At 45.7% G+C, this 17903-nt stretch overlaps 1 protein-coding gene across 1 annotated transcript in view; it reads left to right on the forward strand.

The window, feature by feature from the left end:
• Nucleotides 1-594: 594 nt before the first annotated feature.
• The window catches only part of RRAGD (Ras related GTP binding D), a 41704-nt gene continuing 24395 nt past the window's right edge, over nt 595-17903 (forward strand). Inside the window, exon 1 of the mRNA XM_080805230.1 lies at nt 595-1000. Within this exon, the coding sequence (XP_080661356.1) occupies nt 865-1000 (136 nt within the window). The 5' untranslated portion in view covers nt 595-864. The remainder of the gene's footprint in view (nt 1001-17903) is intronic.

Consider the following 17903-nt stretch of genomic DNA (forward strand, 5'->3'; position numbering starts at 1 on the left):
CAATTGCTATGGAGACTGAGCCTCTGCAGTAAATTTCTCCGAGTTTTCTTCTCGGGGAGCTTCAGTACCCATGCGGTGTGCTCGGCACAAGGCTCTGGGTGGGGGCCTGGGCGCAGCAGTGGTGGGGAGGGGGGAAGGCAGCCCATTTGGGACTGGAACACTCCGCAGGACTGAAAGCCAGAGAAGGCCTCCAAGGTACGGTGTGTGTGTTGGAGGTGGGTGGGGGATACGTTCTCAGGTTGTGCTGGCCCCCAGCTCGCCGGCCTGGGCGGGTACCACGTGCAGGAGGCGCGCGTGGGGGCCCCTGGCGCGCAGCCGCGGTGGGTGACTGCGCAGCGTCCCAGAGCCCGCGGTACCGGGCGTGTGCCACTGCGAGCTTCTGGTTAGGTGGAGGGCTCCGAGCCGCCCAGCACCCCCCTCGCTCCCCCTCCCCCAGTGTGTGTGCGCGGCCTCTGGCCAGCGCCCCGCCGAGCGGTGCTGGAGCCCGGGAAAGCGCGCGCGCGCGCGCGCGCCCTTGTGTGTGTGTGTGTGTGTATGTGTGTGTATGTGTGTGTGACAGTGTGTGTCAGGTGACTTGGGTCACGCAGTCTCTCTCTCCCTCCTCGGGGAGGAACTGCCGCGCTCCGGCTGACTCCTCCGCCGGCAGGCGGGCGGGGCGGGGAAGGGGGCTCCGGGAGCGGTGGGAACCGCGAGACCCAGACCTGGACGCCGACCGCCGCGGGGGGCGCGCGGCCCTGCCTCCGCGGGCTCCCGTGAACCTCCAGACAAAACCCCAATTCAGAAATAGGCTGCGAGCGGCAGGGGAGGAGGTTTGGCCCCCACCAGGGACCCCCGCCGCCCCCGGGACGGCCGGCCGTGGGAGCGATGAGCCAGGTGCTGGGGAAGCCGCAGCCAGAGGACGAGGACGACGACGAGGAGGATGAACTGGTGGGGCTAGCGGACTACGGGGACGGGCCCGACTCCTCGGACGCCGACCGGGACAGCGGGGCGGAGGAGGGAGGTGAGCGCGGGGTCCCCCGCGGGCCCCACGCCCCGCGCGTCCTCAGCCTGCACCCCATCCCTTCCCTGTGTGTCTTCCCGCCCCCCACCCGACCAGGCGCGCGGGCCACCGACTTGGAGGGGATCCAGGAGAGCGGAGTTGAGAGGTGGGGGTGGGGAGGGGCGTCCGAGGAGCGACCACGGGCTGCAAAATGGGAGATCCCGGGTGCAGGCGGCGGAGGGGGGATCTGGATCCGTGGAGAGAGCAGAGAGGAAGCTTAAGGGCAGGAGGAACCTACGCTCTCTGGCCCTTTCCAGGGCTAGTACCTTCCCCACCCCTCACCCGGAGCTCTCCAAGGGTCTGGGGGGTTAGGAATGGGTGGGGACCGCCCGGCGCGCCCTGGGACCTCTCTCTGAATGCTGCTGTCGAAGCCTGGTCAGATGTCGTGGCTAAAAAAGGCAGCCGGCGGCAGCGTGATTGGCAGGGTCTTCGGCAGCTGCGGGTGTCAGTCTTACCCCGTGTCGCCGCAGGAGGGGTCTTTGGGCTGCTCGGGTCTGCGGCGTCGGGGGCCCCCCGTACAGCCGCGGGGGGATGCGCGCCAGTGATGTGGGAGTCACCGAGTGGCCGCGGGTTTCCCGGAGTCCAGACAAATACAGTTGTTAGGACACCTTATCTCTGCTCAGTGTCACCACCTGGGCATGGCAGTGCCTGCCCTGGAGTGAGCGCGGGGCGGGGGAATACATTGCCACTCAGAAGCAAACTCTGTTTCCTGTTTAAGACGAGGGATTTAGCAATTGCTCAGCCTGTGGGGAGGTCCAGCATTTAATTGTTAAGGTCTAAGGAAGTTGAGAGTCTTTTAGGATTCCGGAAAGGTTCATCTCTTTTTGTTTGTCTCCAAAGCAAGGGGAAAAAAGTCCTCTATTGTAAGGTCACTTGAAAAGGTCAATAGAATAAGGCTGTTAAACAGAACATCTAGATGAAGCTGTAGGCTTTCTAGAGAAGGCACTAACTTCTAAAAATTTCACTTAGAAGAAATTGCGGGGGAGGGGGTAAAACTACCTTTGTGACTGTTGATTTGGAAGAACTTTTATTGAAAATTCATTGAACTTTAAATTCCCATTCAAAGACTTTCTGCAGAGGAAATTGCCATTATTTTGTGTGGGGTAGGTGCTACTTTCAGTTAATCAGAAAGGGAAGAAAGTTTGTGTGTGTGTGTGTGTGTGTGTGTGTGTGTGTGTGTGTGTGTGTGTGTTTTAAAGGGAAGAAAGTTAACTAAACCTTGAGCCTGATAGATGAGAAAGAAGCGTTCTAAGTCACATTTTTTCATAGCATCCTTTCTCCGAAGAGGACTTAGGCTGATTCTCCATTTGCTTAAATTGGTGTGTGCACCTGTGTGCTACTCTCTTCTGCACTTCCCATAATTGGTCCCACAGTTGAGCACGTGGCCACGTTTTTGTAGATAAAGGCTTTCAACCCTTTTGTTGGAGTCTCTAGGGCTACCTTTGGTAATTAAATTGTTCAGTCGCTTTGTTATTATTCAAATTGCTTTCCTTCGTTCCTTCTAGATTCTTAGAAGACTAGAGATTCAGAATGGGGATGTATTTGGAAGATATTTGGAATGGTAGACACACAATAGGGCGCATGTATGATACTCTTTTAAAATAAGAAAAGTGACTATATCTGGGAAGAAAAGCCGTGTAATTGGATAGCTCTGAGGACCCGAGACATTCCTTGGAATGCAAAGGACCTGCTTATTTATTCTGCAGTTCTTTAAGGGGGGAAGCTTTCAAAATTTGATTTGAGGACTTGAAATTGAAATGAAAGTAAAGCTTTGCCTGAGGGGTGGGATTTCCTGAACAAAGGGCTTCCCCAGAGCCCCGTCTTGAATGCTCCCTCCCCACTGCTCCTAACCTAAAGGCAAACTTCTCTGTAAGGGATGCTTTTCATTACTTCTGTAATAAAATCATCCATCATGAGTTCTTGGGATCAACCTGAAATCTTGCTATAAAAGCGTTGAGTATATTTATGTGGTAAGAGGAGCGACACATGATTATTTGCTCCTGCAGACTTTACTGAAGCTGGGTCTTCCCCCCTCCGCCTGCTGTACATAGGTGGTCTATTCTCAGAAGACTTCCTCTGTTACCTCAGGTTCCTGTTCCTTCCACGTATCCCTGGCTTTGATTTTGGGTTTTAGGCCTGAATGCAGAATCTCTTATCAGAGCATTCACTTTCTAGAGTGGCAGATAGTTTCCTCAGTCAGCAGTTCTAGCAACAACTGTCCCTGACAATGTCATGACGACTGATAGGATCCTGGGGAGGTGGGACGAGGGTGGAGGCCAGGAGTTGTGACTTTAATTCCTGGGACCTCAGGTGTCACCAGAGGGTCATCTCAATTTCTAATAGGCCCTGGGCACATGTTGCATTGGAATCCTGTATTTATTTTGGTAAAATTTATATTTACCTACTCTCAAATGAAAGAAAAGGAATGTGGAGGGAAAGGGACTCTTACTCTGAGGAAAGGTGGATATGCTACATTTTGAACTGTGAACAAAGCATTTCTTTTTTTTCCAATTTTTTAAAATTTTATTTATTTATTTGACAGACAGAGATCACAAGCAAGCAGAGAGGCAGGTAGAGAGAGAGGAGGAAGCAGGCTCCCTACTGAGCAGAGAGCCCAATGCGGGGCTCGATCCCAGGACCCCGAGATCATAACCTGAGCCGAAGGCAGAGGCTTAACCCACCGAGCCACCCAGGCGCCCCTTTCTTTGTTTTTAAAGAAAGATTTTATTTTTAAAGATTTTATTGACTTATTTGAGAGAGAACACAAGAAAGGGGAGGGTCAGTGGGAGAAGCAGACTCACCACTGAGCAGGGAGCTGGACCTGGGACTCGATCCGGGGACTCCAGGATCTTGACCTGAGCTGAAGGCAGACACTTAACAAACTGAGCCACCCAGGTGCCCTGAACAGAGAATTTCTTTGATGAACACCCTTCCCCCTTTACCTTCCTCATGGACTTGATTTAATGCCTTTGCTTAGTGGAGACCTGGGGCTTTTTCCATGGTTCAGAAATCTACCCCAGCAGGTGGGATGCAGGACTGACTGGCATCACCCGGTAAGTTGCAAAGTGGTTTATCAGGAACTGTGCAAAAGAAGGTAGATTCAAAATGGATAGTGTGAATTTCATTTCCCTTAGTCTTAGAAGGAACTTCAGATCTTATTTTTAAACTGAGGACCTTGTAAATTTTACCACAGTGTGCAAAATTTGAAAACTTAATGCAGCTAAAGTGAAACTTAAATTGCACTTCTCTGGCTTGCGCTCCAACTTTTTTTTTTTTTAAAGATTTTATTTATTTATTTGACAGACAGAGATTACAAGTAGGCAGAGAGGCAGGCAGAGAGAGGAAGAGAAGCAGGCTCCCCGCTGTGCAGAGAGCCTGATGTGGGGCTCGATCCCAGGACCCTGGGACCATAACCTGAGCTGAAGGCAGAGGCTTCAACCCACTGAGCCACCCAGGCGCCCCTCCAACTTTTATTCATGAATAGCTGGGGTGCTCTTCGGCAAGTTGGTTCTGTTAAGGACAGATTTGGGCACCTCTCAACCCCCCTTGGAAGGTGGTTAATCAGAGATAAGGTGAGGTGTCACCCTCAACCTCACTCCAGTTAAAACTCCAGAGAGTGGAGGCAATAAATAAGCCATTAAAAACAGTTGCAGCAAATACAGTGATTGTTTTTAGACACATGGAGTTTAAATCTTTAGTAAATTGCTGTGCTTTAAAAATTGCAGAAACAAGGGGCGCTTGGGTGACCCAGTGGGTTAAGCCTCTGCCTTCAGCCCAGGTCATGATCTCAGGGTCCTGGGATCCAGTCCCACCAGGGAGTCCACCTCCCCCTTCTTTCTCTGCCTGCCTCTCTGCCTACTTGTGATCTCTGTCTGTCAAATAAATAAATAAAGTCTTTAAAAAAATTGCAGTAACAAGAAAGCAATTAAAAGATCATATGGGGGGGTGCCTGGGTGGCTGAGTGGGTTAAGCCTCTGCCTTTGGCTCAGGTCGTGATCTCAGGGTCCTGGGATCAAGTCTCACATTGGGCTCCCTGCTCAGCAGGAAGCCTGCCTCCCCCGTCTCTCTCTGCCCGCCTCTGCCCACTTGTGATCTCTCTCTGTCAAATAAATAAATGAAATATTAAAAAAAAAATCATATGGGGCACCTGGGTGGCTCAGTCAGTTAAGTGTTTACCTTTGGCTCAGGTCATGTTCTCGGGGTCCTGGGATAGAGTCCTGTAGGCTCCCTGCTTGGTGGGGAGTCTGCTGCTCCCTCTGCCCCCAACCCACTTGTGCACATGCTATCTTTCTCTCTCACTCAAATAAAATCTTTTTTTTTTTTTTAAGATTTTATTTATTTATTTGACAGAGAGAGAGAGATCACAAGTAGGAAGAGAGGCAGGCAGAGAGAGAGGAGGAAGCAGGCTCCCTGCTCAGCATAGATAGAGCCCGATGCAGGGCTTGATCCCAGGACCGTGGCACCATGACCTGAGCCAACCAGGCGCCCCTCAAATAAAATCTTTTAATTAAAAAAATAAAAGATCATATTTGATCAGAAAGTGAAATTGTTTTTTCCCAAAGTCCTTCTCAATTTTTAGGGAAAACTTGGCTAAGACAGCTGCTCATCCACAGTCCAGCCAAGGTGCGGTCTTGTTTCCACAGCAGCCTGTGAACTCTCTTAGGGTCTGAAGAAGTGACAGTTCAGGTGGTTACTGGAGAAACGAAAAATCAGCGGTCAGCAGGTAATAGTTCCCTGATGGGTACAAAAGTAGTGAAACCACTGGTGTGCAACTATTAATCATGAGTGTCAGCTTTTTTTTCTTCCTTAAAGTAATTTAAAAATTATTGGTGAATTCATCCTCTCTTTGTTCCTTGGGAGTAAGTAGAGATAGGTAATTGTTCTTCTGATAGTGACGCTGTGGCTCTGAAGTGCTAGGACTTTTCTGCAGCCACAATACGAGTTAGACCTGAGTAAGGTTTAGGAGAAGGTCAAATTCATGGATATGTAAATCCATTTCCTTGTAATTCTGCCTTGTCCAAGAAGAGTTGGCTTGGTTACAGCCCTGACTCTGCCTAATCTCTTGAGTTTCCCTCGGGTCTGGAAATACAGAGATACAGAAGAGTTTAAATAGATTAAATACAGAACAGTAAAAAACGATGTGACCAAAGTCATACCTTAGGCACAGTGTTTGTTTAAATACATATGGCACAGGTGTATGTGAGTGAGGGGGAAGGGGCAGAGGGAGAAGGAGAGAGGGTCTTAAGCTGCCTCTGCATGGAGCCAGAAACAGGGCTTAATCTCATGACTCTGAGATAACAGCCTAAGCTGAAACAAGGGGTTGGATGCTCAACCGACTGTACCACCCAAGCTCCCTGAAAGCATGTTTTTATATTGGATGTTTTGTAAACATGTTTCAGTGATTCAGGGTATTACAGAACCTTGATTCTCTACTTCTATCAGAAATCTCTCCTGGGATGCCTCGGTGGCTCAGTTGGTTAAGCGGCTGTCTTCAGCTGAGGTCATGATCCCAGTGTCCTGGGATCGAGTCCCACATCGGGCTCCTTGCTCAGCAGGGAGCCTGCTTCTCTCTCTGTCTCTGCCTGCCACTCTGTCTGCCTGTGCTCACGCTCTCTCTCTCTGACAAATAAATAAATAAAATCTTTAAAAAAAAAAAAAAAAAGCAAATAATATTAAAAAAAAAAAAAAAAAAAAAGAAATCTCTCCTATTTTCGTATCAGAACAGACATAAGGTAGTCTGATGGGGAAGAAGAAAGCGGAAACTAAGTTCTAGAGTTCGGGATAAGGGATGTCTTTGTCAGTCCCCAGTTGACTGTGTGTCCCTCTGTTTACCCTCTGCTTCAATCCATCCCCTGACCCCATAGCTCTTGTTGGTGACACAATTTCACTTCATATCACATCAATCTTTCCTGCTCATTTTTCTCACTTTCTTTGCCTCCTTTATTCATCCTTACTTTTTTTTTTTTTTAACCTTTTTTGTTCTTCCTCTTCAGTGAAAGCTTTCAGGATGTCTTGTAACGGTGGCTTTCCCTGATTCTGCTGTGACACTCAAGACAAATGGGCTTTTTACTCCCGGCCTAAGTCGTGCAGGATGCTGGGGACTTTCTCCTCTTGAGGACCTTTGTGGGGGAGACTCCAGCTCAGTTTCTCAGGGCATAGGGTGGAGGACCACAGATAACCAACCTGGACCATTCTCAGAGAATTAAAAAAGAGAAGTTCACAAGAATGTTTTCCCCTTCTTGTAGGAGCATTAGTAAATTAGAACACATTAGAAAGTTTACTGAATATATATGTTAAGGAAATATTCATATATGGGATTTTTCTTTAGTGACCTGCAACTGTGATGTGAAAGAATTTCATAGAGAAAGATCTGGTCTTCACATATAAATAAAAACCACCTTCAGAAACTTTCATGCCTTTGAAAATATATGTTCTGTTTACATTTAATTCTTCTTACTAAGTAGTTGATCAAATGCGCGGTGAATCTTTATGATTTTTGCATACTCTCTCTCTCTCTCTTTTTTTTTAAAGATTTTATTTGTTTATTTGACAGAGATCACAAGCAGGCAGAGAAAGAGGAGGAGGAAGGCTCTCTGCCAAGCAGAGAGCCTGATGCTGGGCTTCATCCCAGGACCCTGGGATCATGACCTGAGTCGAAGGCAGAGGCTTTAACCCACTGAGCCACCCAGGCGCCCCTGCATATTCTCTTATTAATGACATTATGCATATATTTAATTCTCAGTAGGATGGAATTTCTCCCTGAGCTCCTGGGCCTTTTTTTTAATTTTTTTAAATTAAATAGTCCTACACCCAGTGTGGGACTTGAACTCATGACCCTGAGATCAAGAGTGGCATAGTTCACGGAGCCAGCCAGTCACCCCGAGCTCCTGAGTCTTGAATGTATAAGTAGTTCCTAAAGGTTCGCAGATAATGTTGCAAAGAGAAACAAACCAAAGGCCTCGTCCTAAAAGCATAAGTAAATAGAAGCTTAAGCCTTGGATGACCCCACAGAATACTAATAGCAAAGAAATTCCAGCTTTCCGTTAAGGCCGTGTGAGCTTCTCAAGGCAGCCACATTCCACAAAAGGCCCTCTCATCACCTAGGCTTGGGCTGGGGTAAAAAAAAGAAAGAAGAGTGGGTGCACATGTATACACAGACTGATAGGTTAAGGCCTCATGGGCCAGGGGGCTTGTGTGGGGTCACACAGCTGGTACGTGGCAGAACTGGGACTTGAACCCCAGTTTCTTACTATCCCAGTACTATTTAAACCATTCCACTTGCCATCACTTTGCCACTGTGTTTTCCTAATTTTTCAATAAATCTCTGTTTCATTTTCCCATTTTGGACCCGCTCCAAGGTGTCAGCTCTTGGCAAACATTCCTTAATTAGAATAATTCTCAATTATATAATATTTCAGAATTTATGAAGTGTGTGTCCTATGATGTCTCCTTCTCCCCTGAGAGACCACGTGAGCTTAAGAAGGTAAGGCTAACCCTGTTAGAACGGTGTCAGGCCTTGAGTTCCCATTTTCCTGATCTCTGGTTCCTTCTTTGCTGTGAACATTCCCAACCCACAGACCAGCCAGGTGTGGCCCCCAGGCAGCCACATACTCAAGGCACTGATGTGTCTTTCCTTTCCTTGTGTATTTATAAGGCCTGTTGGTTTTTGACAGGGATCTGCCAGTTACTGATGAAGTAATTAGTTTGCAGGTCCGGTTCCATGGCCCCTGCCCATAATGCTGTTCCTTGGATGGTTGAGTCTCCCTGGGATTTCCAGTGGTCTGGTTACAAAGCCAGGGTATTTGGAAAATTGGGGAGCTCACAAGTAAAGTGCAAGATAGGTAAGGTATGTTCAGTGTCCCTCACCACAGTAGATAAACTACCTAGGCAGAAAGCTCCTACTCTTGATACAAGTGCTGATCTGGGCCAATGTCCGATAGGAAGTTTCTTTTTAAAGCTTCAGTTAATTTAGCTTCCAATTCTGCTTAGTCACTTTCATGCAGTTATCCCAGCCAACAAACATCTATTGAGTATTTATTGCAGTAAGCACGGAGGCCTCAGTTTTTACATCTGGAAAGGATACAGGTTAGCGCCTTGAGGATTAGAGGTGACCCTCTGCTATGCAGGTGGTTAGTGAGTGAGAACTGCTGGGTGGTAAGAGGCTGGAGCGGGCTGGTTTGACCCGGTTCATGGTGGCCAAGGCTAAAACCTCTCACAAATTCCTTCACCCCCAGGCAATGAGATTAGGGGGAAAACCAGCAATTGAGGCACGGATGGCCTCAGCGACCTTCATTCCCACTTCAGACCTGCCAGTGACCTCTTGTTACTATTCTCCCCAGGCCCCGGATCCTTTTCTGGCCTGAGCTGCAGGCAGACAGGCACCCCAGAACCCACAACTTTAAATACCCGTTCAGCCTCTTTCCCTTTACCCTCTTTGTGAATGAGCCCTCGTTAGCTTGGTCTGCCAGCTTGTCATATGTGTCCAGGGGATCGCTCAATACTATTGAGTCAGTTTGAACTTCTCACAGATCTGTTCCTTCTTACCATTTCCACTGTGTGTGCCTTAGTTCTTTCATTTCTCATTTGTGTTCTAGAATAACCTAACTGCTGTGAGGAGAGGAAAAACTTTCCCTCTATTCTCTTTTTTTTTTTTTTTTTTTTTTAAAGATTTTATTTATTTATTTGACAGAGAGAGAGATCACAAGTAGGCAGGGAGGCAGGCAGAGAGAGAGGAGGAAGCAGGCTCTCCACAGAGCAGAGAGCCCGATGCGGGGCTCGATCCCAGGACCCTGGGATCATGACCTGAGCTGAAGGCAGAGGCTTTAACCCACTGAGCCACCCAGGCGTCCCTCCCTCTATTCTCTTAAGTTCTGAATTGAGAGCCTGCAAATTAAACTGACAAAAGGTAGATTAACAAGAGAAAACCAGATTTAATTATGTACTAATGCATGAGAGTTCCCAGAAAGTGCAATTTAGGTGTTTAGAGGGGTGTCTGGCTGGCTCAGTTGGGAGAGCATGTGACTCTTGATCTCATTCTGGGAGTAGAACTTACTCAAATAAATAAACTTAAAAAAAAAAAAGAGGTGCTTAGATTTCTGGCTTTATTACTATCTTAACAGAGGATAAGGAGGGGTAGGGGCCAGTTCTGGGAGAATGAGTGACTTCTTGGAAGGGAGTTGGGGAAAGGGCATTTATGGAAAAACAAATGACTTTTTTGGAAAGATAAATGGGCCCACAGGAGAACAGCTGGGAGATAGGAGAGTTTGGGGACCACGTCTGTTTGGGTGTGGTGCCAACTTCTCTTCTGTATCAATCTCAATCTTCACCCAAGAGAAGATGAGAGTTGCTTCTAAGAAGGAGATTTATGGCAATTGAGTTCTTTTGGGAGGCTCTGCTTTAGGGAAATAAGGGATTTCAGGGACTTCAGTATCTTTAGCTCAGTATAATTTTTATGACACAGTGACTTATTCTAGACCCCTTCACTATCTCCCCACTGACCCCCCTCTAGGGGGTCTGTTTCTGGAGTGAACCTCTTGAAGTGTAAATCTGATCATGTTAGTCTCCCCTTAAAATCCTTAGTGATTCCCTCATGGCTTTCAAAGCAAAATCCAGACTTCCCAGCATCTCATTCATGAGGTAGCAGAGTCTAGTAGTGGTTGACAAAATATTTTTGACCATGGTCCACAATAAAAAATGTGTTTATATTGTGAACCAGTATCACATATGTGTAAGTAGACTTGGAAGAGTTTCGCTAGCAGTATATACTCCTATTATACATGATGTACTCTGGTATTTCCCAGTCTCTTCTGTTTTCTTTGTTGCAGTTTTTGTTTGCTGGGAGCTAACAGACTTCTCTATCGACAAAGCTATTCAAAGATATTTACTGGACTCATGCCACATTCTTTGTAATTTGCCTGGGTATATGTGGTACAGACAATAAACAAGTAAACAGACAAGAAGACAAATGTATAAAGTAAAAAGATAGTTTTGTATAGTGATAAGTATTTTTTCTTTAAGATTTATTTATATGAGGGGTGCCTGGGTGGCTCAGTGGGTTAAGCCTCTGCCTTCGGCTCAGGTCATGATCTCAGGGTCCTGGGATTGAGCCCCACATCTGGATCTCTAGGAGCCTGCTTCCCCCTTTTTCTCTGCCTGCCTCTCTGCCTACTTGTGATCTCTCTCTCTCTCTCTGTCAAATAAATAAATAAAATGTTAAAAAAAAAGATTTATTTATATGAGGGAGAGAGGGAGAGTGGGCAGGAGGAAGGGCAGAGGGAGAGAATCTTAAGCACATTGCCCAGTCACCGAGGAGCCCAGATGTTGTGCTCAAGTCTCATGACCCTGAGACCATGACCTGAGCCAAAATCAAGAGTTGGTGGCTTAACCAACTGAGCCACCCAGGTGCTCCCAGTGATAAGTACTATTAAGACACAGGGTTGGGGCGCCTGGGTGGCTCAGTCTTTAAGCACCTGCCTTTGTCTCAGGTATGATCCCAGGGTCCTGGGATCCCTCATCAGGCTCCCTGCTGGGCAGGAAGCCTGCTTCTCCCTCTCCCATTCCCCCTGCTTGTGTTTCTTCTCTGTCAAATAAATAAATCCTAAAAAAAAAAAAAAGACACAGGGTTGTCAGGAAGTGATGGGGTCTGATTCAGCTGAGAGGAAGTAAACTTGCTGCTGGGGTGAGTGGGAAGAAAGCTAGGGGAGGCCTTTCAGGTGGAGGGAGTTGGATGTCCAGGCTGAGAAACCAGAAGGCCAGTGTGGTTACAGGATAGGGAACTAGTAGGGAGGATGAACAGGGCACAGGATGAGAGGGTGGCCCATGTAGGGCCTTTGCAGAAAGAAGGTGTTTGGATTTTATTCTAAATGCTGTGGGAAGGAAGTCACTAGACAGTGTGCAGCCTTTTCTTGTCTTTAAACTACGTCCTTAAACTCCCGGAAAGCCAGAATCTCTTTCTGGCACACCCTTTCCTTCATTCATCTCTTTCTACCTCCTTTTCTTTAAGACTCAGCTTTTTCTCCAGGGAGTCCTCTCTCTGAGCCTGTGAACACCTCTGTAACAGTGCGCTGTAATTGTCAGGGGTTTTTTTGTCTGTTTTCTCCTCTAATCACTAAGGAATGAATCTTTCTTTGTGTCTGCAGCCTGTGTCTCAGCCCCCTGTAACACTTGGCAGAGGATCAGGGCACCTTTATGAAACTGAACAAACGGCCCTCTGGTAAATTTCACCTCTCCCAGCAACTTCTTCCACTCCCGCTGACACTTTTAAAGGGCCTTCCCCGGGATTCCATCTCCAGGCCCAAATCCTGTAGTTCCTTTGTGATCTAAAAGTGTTAGCCCTTAGCTTGTAGCGCTCATCCTTCATTCTCTTCCTTTCACCTTTCTCAGGATATTCTTTTTTTTTTTTTTTTAAAGGTTTTGTTCATTTATTTGACTGAGAGATCACAAGGAAGCAGGCTTCCCGCTGAGCAGAGAGCCCGATGTGGGACTCGATCCCAGGACCCAGGGATTATGACCTGAGCCGAAGGCAGAGGCTTAACCCACTGAGCCACCCAGGCACCCTCTCAGGATATTCTTGAGTGAGCGGTGATGCACAGGGAAAGTTTAGTGGGGAGAGCCAGGTGGCCAGGAGGCTAGCTGGATGCTGCATTTCCTGATGTGTGTTCCCTGCTATCACTCCCAGGGTGGGTGAGAGCCTTTGGGAAACCCCACAGGGTTTCAGAAGCAGAGATACTTAAGGGGAGGTGGGAGGTGATAAGAGGAGAGATTTTTTTTTTTTTTTTTAAAGATTATTTATTTATTTATTTCACAGACAGAGATCACAAGTAGGCAGAGAGGCAGGCAGCAGTAGAGAGACCGATGCGGGGCTCGATCCCAGGACCCTGGGATCATGACCCGAGCCGAAGGCAGAGGCTATAACCCACTGAGCCACACAGGTGCCCCGAGATTTTTTTTTTAAATATACATGATCTATATCAGACCCTAAGGCCTGTCATGCTTGAAAGCAAGGGCAAATCAATTTTTCCTTTATTTTATTTATTTTCTAAAGTAATCTCTACACCCACCATGGGGCTCGAACTCATGACCCCAAGATCAAGACTCACATGCTCTACTGACTGAGCTAGCCAGGGGCCCCAAAGGAGGGATTTTTGTGAGCAGTCCTCTGTGATACAAGAAACTGGTCCATAGCAGTGGTCAACAAAGTTTTTTTGACTGTGGGTCACGCACCAAATACACTTATGTTGTGAACCAGGATCACATATGCCTCAGTAAATCTAAAAGAGTTTCGCTAGCAGTATGTACTCTTACTATGCATGGCGTTCTCTGGTATTTCCTATCTCTTGTGTTTTCTGTGTTGCAGTTTTTGTTGAATGCCATCTAATTGTTGGCTAAGACTCTAGGTGAGGACTCTACCACATACTAGCCCTGTGACCTTGGGCATGTTCCTTCCCCCAGATTGCTCAGGTGCAAAACAGACTTGTACCTCCTCATTGCAGGGGGGATGAGGGGTGTGCGGGGAGGAGGAGGGGGTCCAAGTTTGCAGAAATGTCTAGCAAGGTACCTGGCATGTGTCCATACCAGCTAAATGTAAAATGCATCTTACTGGGTCTGAGGGGTCTCCACGGAGTTGATGGTACCCTCGCCGATCTGGGCCCTCATTGCCCAGCACTTTACTGTTGGTGGCCAATGCTTGAACTTGGCAGGGAGAAGGTAAACACTTCCAACTCTGTGTGTACATTGTAGCGGCACGAGCTTCTCAATTCCCAGCCAGTCTGTGTATGTAAACCAGCACATACTCTACCTCCTCTCTCTACACGGTGACCTTCCATCACCTCCCACTCTCCCAGGAGGAGGAGGGGGTCCACCCTCCGAGGCACCAGCATGCGTGGCCATACCATGTCGACACTTTTGCAGACCCTGATGAAGGGAAGTTAAAATCTACACTGATATCCAGTAGTAAGAAGTAAAAACATGTGTAAACACTTAAATATTTTTGTGCTTATATATCATTTAAAGTAGACTTTTGCTTCCTTTGATTGGATGGAGTGTTGCACAGCAGAAACAGAAGGCATAGACTTTGGGATGGGCCAGCCCTCACTTTGAATGTTGACCTTCCTGAGCCTGTAATTTCTTTACCTGTGAAATGGAGATAACATTATGTATTCCTGAAAGAGTTGAATGGGGTGAAGTGTGGTGAGTGTCTAGTACAGGACTTGACATATGGAAGGTACCTTCGTATGTGGTTGTTGAGTTTGCATGCATGTTTTCCTGTTCAAGGAAAGGCATGGTGCCTTTGCCTAAGCTTTGAGCTCTGCTCTTCTCAAAGAGCCTCCTTCCACCACCCCCATCAACCCCATCCAAATCCTGCATTGCTTTGTCTGCACTCATAACCCTTATAATGCACTGAGTTCCTTCCCACTCCCCATAGGCATTTCTCCTACACTTGGCATTGATCTAACACTAGTTGTTTGTGAGGCAATAATAGAACAACTATAGCTTTTGATGTTTCCATTTTTGTCCTTGAGAATACATTTACAAATCTTTTATGTCAGGTACTCTTTTTTATTTTTATTTACTTTAAATTTTTGGTTTAAAGATTTTATTTATTTATTTGACAGAGAGAAAGAGGGGAGAGAGCACAAGCGGGGGAGTGGCAGGCAGAGGGAGAGAGAGAAGCAGACTCCCTGTTGGACAGGGAGCCCAATGTGGGGCTCGATCCCAGAACCCTGGGATCATGACCTGAACAGAAGGCAGATGCTTAACCGACTGAGCCACCAGGTGCCCTGAGAATACATTTTTTTTATTTTTTATTTTTATTTTATTTATTTATTTATTTTTAAAAAGATTTTATTTATTTATTTGACAGACAGATCACAAGTAGGCAGAGAGGCAGGCAGAGAGAGAGGGGAAGCAGGCTCCCTGCTGAGCAGAGAGCCCGATTCGGGGCTCGATCCCAGGACCCTGGGATCATGACCTGAGCCGAAGGCAGAGGCTTTAACACACTGAGCCACCCAGGTGCCCCGTGAATACATTTTTTTTTAAAGTGCTGTATTGAGGGGGCTCCTGGATGGCTCAGTCAGTTAAGCCATCAACTCTTGGTTTTGGTTCAGGTCCGATCTCAGGGTCCTGGGATCAAGCCCTGTGTCAGGCTCCAGGCTCAGTGGGGTCTGCTTGAGGATTTCTATCCCTTTCCTTCTGCTCCTCCCCCCTCTTGCATGCTCTCTGTGTACCTAACTAAATAAATCTTTTTTTTTTTTTTCAAGCTGTACTGAGGTATAGTTAACGTAAAATTAAGTACACTTATTTGATAAGTTTTGACATATGCGTACACCTGTGAAACCATCACCATAGGCAAGAACATACACATTACCCCTAAAAGTTTTCTTATACACCATCAAGGTCGCTCCCTCTGACGCCTTCTCACTACCTCTTGCCATTTCCCAGGCAACCACTGATCTGCTACTTGTCACTATAGATGAATCTACGGTTTTTAGAACTTTATGTAAATTGAATCACAGAGTATGTCTTTCTCAGCTGGCATCTTTCACTCAGCGTAATTATTTTGATACTCACCCATGTTATATGTGTCAATAGTTTATTTTTATTGCTGAGATGCACCGTAATTTATTTATCCATTCACCTGCTGATGGACATTTGGGTTTCTTTCTTTCTTTTTTAAGATTTTATTTATTTATTTGACAGAGAGACAGCAAGAGAGGGAATACAAGCAGGGGAGCTCGGGGAGGAAGAAGCAGGCCTTCTGGGGAGCAGGGAGCCCAATGCAGGGCTCGATCCCAGGACCCTGAGATCATGACCTGAGCCAAAGGCAGATGCTTAACGACTGAGCCACCCAGGCGCCCTGGACATTTGGGTTGTTAACAGTCTTCGACTATTACAAATAAAATTGCTATGAGCCTTTGTACGGACATACACTTTCATTTATTTTAGGTAAATATATGGCTGCAGAATGGCTGGGATAATATAATACATGTTTAACTTTTTTTTTTAAGATTGTATTTATTTATTTGTCGAGAGAGAGAGAGAGACAGAGACAGAGCACAGGCAGGCAGAGTGGCAGGCAGAGGCAGAGAGAGAAGCGGGTTCCCTGCCAAGCAAGGAGCCCGATCTTGGACTTGATCGTAGGATGCAGGATCATGACCCGAGCTGAAGGCAGCTGCTTAACTGACTGAGCCACCCAGGCATCCCTACATGTTTAACTTCTTAAGAAACCGTGAAACTGTTTTCTAAAATGGCTATACCATTCTACTTTTCCACAAGCAGTATGAGAGTTCTAGTAACTCCACGTCCTCATCAATACTTGTTACTATGTTCTTAATTTTAGCCATCTTAACTGCGTACGCAATAATACCTCATTGTGGTTTTGATTTACATTTCCTTGATGACTGATGATGGGCTGAGCATCTTTTCATGTGTGAATTTACCTTCCATAATTCTTCTTGGTGAATTGTCTGTTCAAATCTTTTCTCTCCCACCTTTCCAAAAATTGAATTTTGTTTTCTAATTAATGAGTTTTTAGAGTTCCTTACATATTCCACAAATCCTTTATCAGATCTATGATTTGCAAATATTTTCTTTTGATCTATAGCTTGCCCTTTTTATTATTTTAATGGTGTCATTTGAAGAGCAGAAGTTTTTATTTTAATAAAGTCCAATTTGTCAGATTGGGGGGAGGGTGTTATAGTTAAGAGATCTTTGCCTAACCCAAGGTCATAAATATTTTCTCCTAGAATTTGCATAGTTTTAGGCCTTAAATTAGGTCTATGATCTATTTTTAAGTTAATTTTTGTATTTGGTATAAGATGTGGTTTGAATTTTTTTTTTTTTTTTTTTTTGCATATGGATATCCACTTGTTTTAGCACCATTTGGTAAAAATGACTATCCTTTCTCCATGGAGTTGGCTTTTCATCTTTGTCAAATCTCAGTTGTCCTTGCACATGTGACTCCTTATTCTATTCGCATGATCTATTTGTCTATCTCTGTGCCCATACCACATTATCTAGACTGGATTTTAAGTTTCTCCAAGATAGGAACCATGTTTTGCATATCTTCTTGTCCGACCAACCTTACCGATTGGCTACTTTGAGTATAGTAATCAGTATAATTATTGTATTGAAAAAAATAGAAACCTTGCAACAACTGCTCAATGAGCAAATGTGGAGTTGAAATCACAATTTAAAGAGTATTTAATGTTTTGAAATACTTCTGTGTTTGCTATGACTCCCTATACATTAAACATTTTTCTAAAACTAATTTTAAATGTGTGTGTGTGTATAACCACACAAATATATATGTGTGTGTGTGTGTGTGTGTGTATACACATATATGTGTGTGTGTATATATATATATATATGTTTTCTTTTTAAAATTAAAGCCACGGGGGTCCCTGGCTGGCTCAGTCAAAGCAGCATGTGTCTCTTGATCTGGGAGTTATGAGTTTGAGCCCCACGTTGGGTATAAAAATTACTAAAAAAAAAAAAAAAACTTAAAAAAAAATTAAAGCCAAAATCCCTTTGGTGATTCCCCCAAATCTTTCACCCATGCGTTCTTTGTTTGCTGTGCACCCTTCTGGACCCCTTTCTAATGTACTTTCACAAGTATTTATATTTTCTGCTGGTTTGAGATAGTTATTCCTGATGTCGCTTTAACCTTTATCTCATACTTTCCAGCAGTGTATCCCTTTGGATTACATTCTGAGAGGATTTGATGTTCCAGTTCACTATTGCCTTCTTTATCTGTCTTTATTCTGTTTTTAAATCCATATATGTAACCCACACACACACAATTATATTTTTATTTCTAAGATCTTTAAGGCCATTTTTTCATGGTTGCTCTTATTCTGAAACTGTC

The sequence above is a fragment of the Martes martes genome (genome assembly GCF_963455335.1).
Source record: "Martes martes genome assembly, chromosome: 6".
Classification (NCBI taxonomy): Eukaryota; Metazoa; Chordata; class Mammalia; order Carnivora; family Mustelidae; genus Martes; species Martes martes.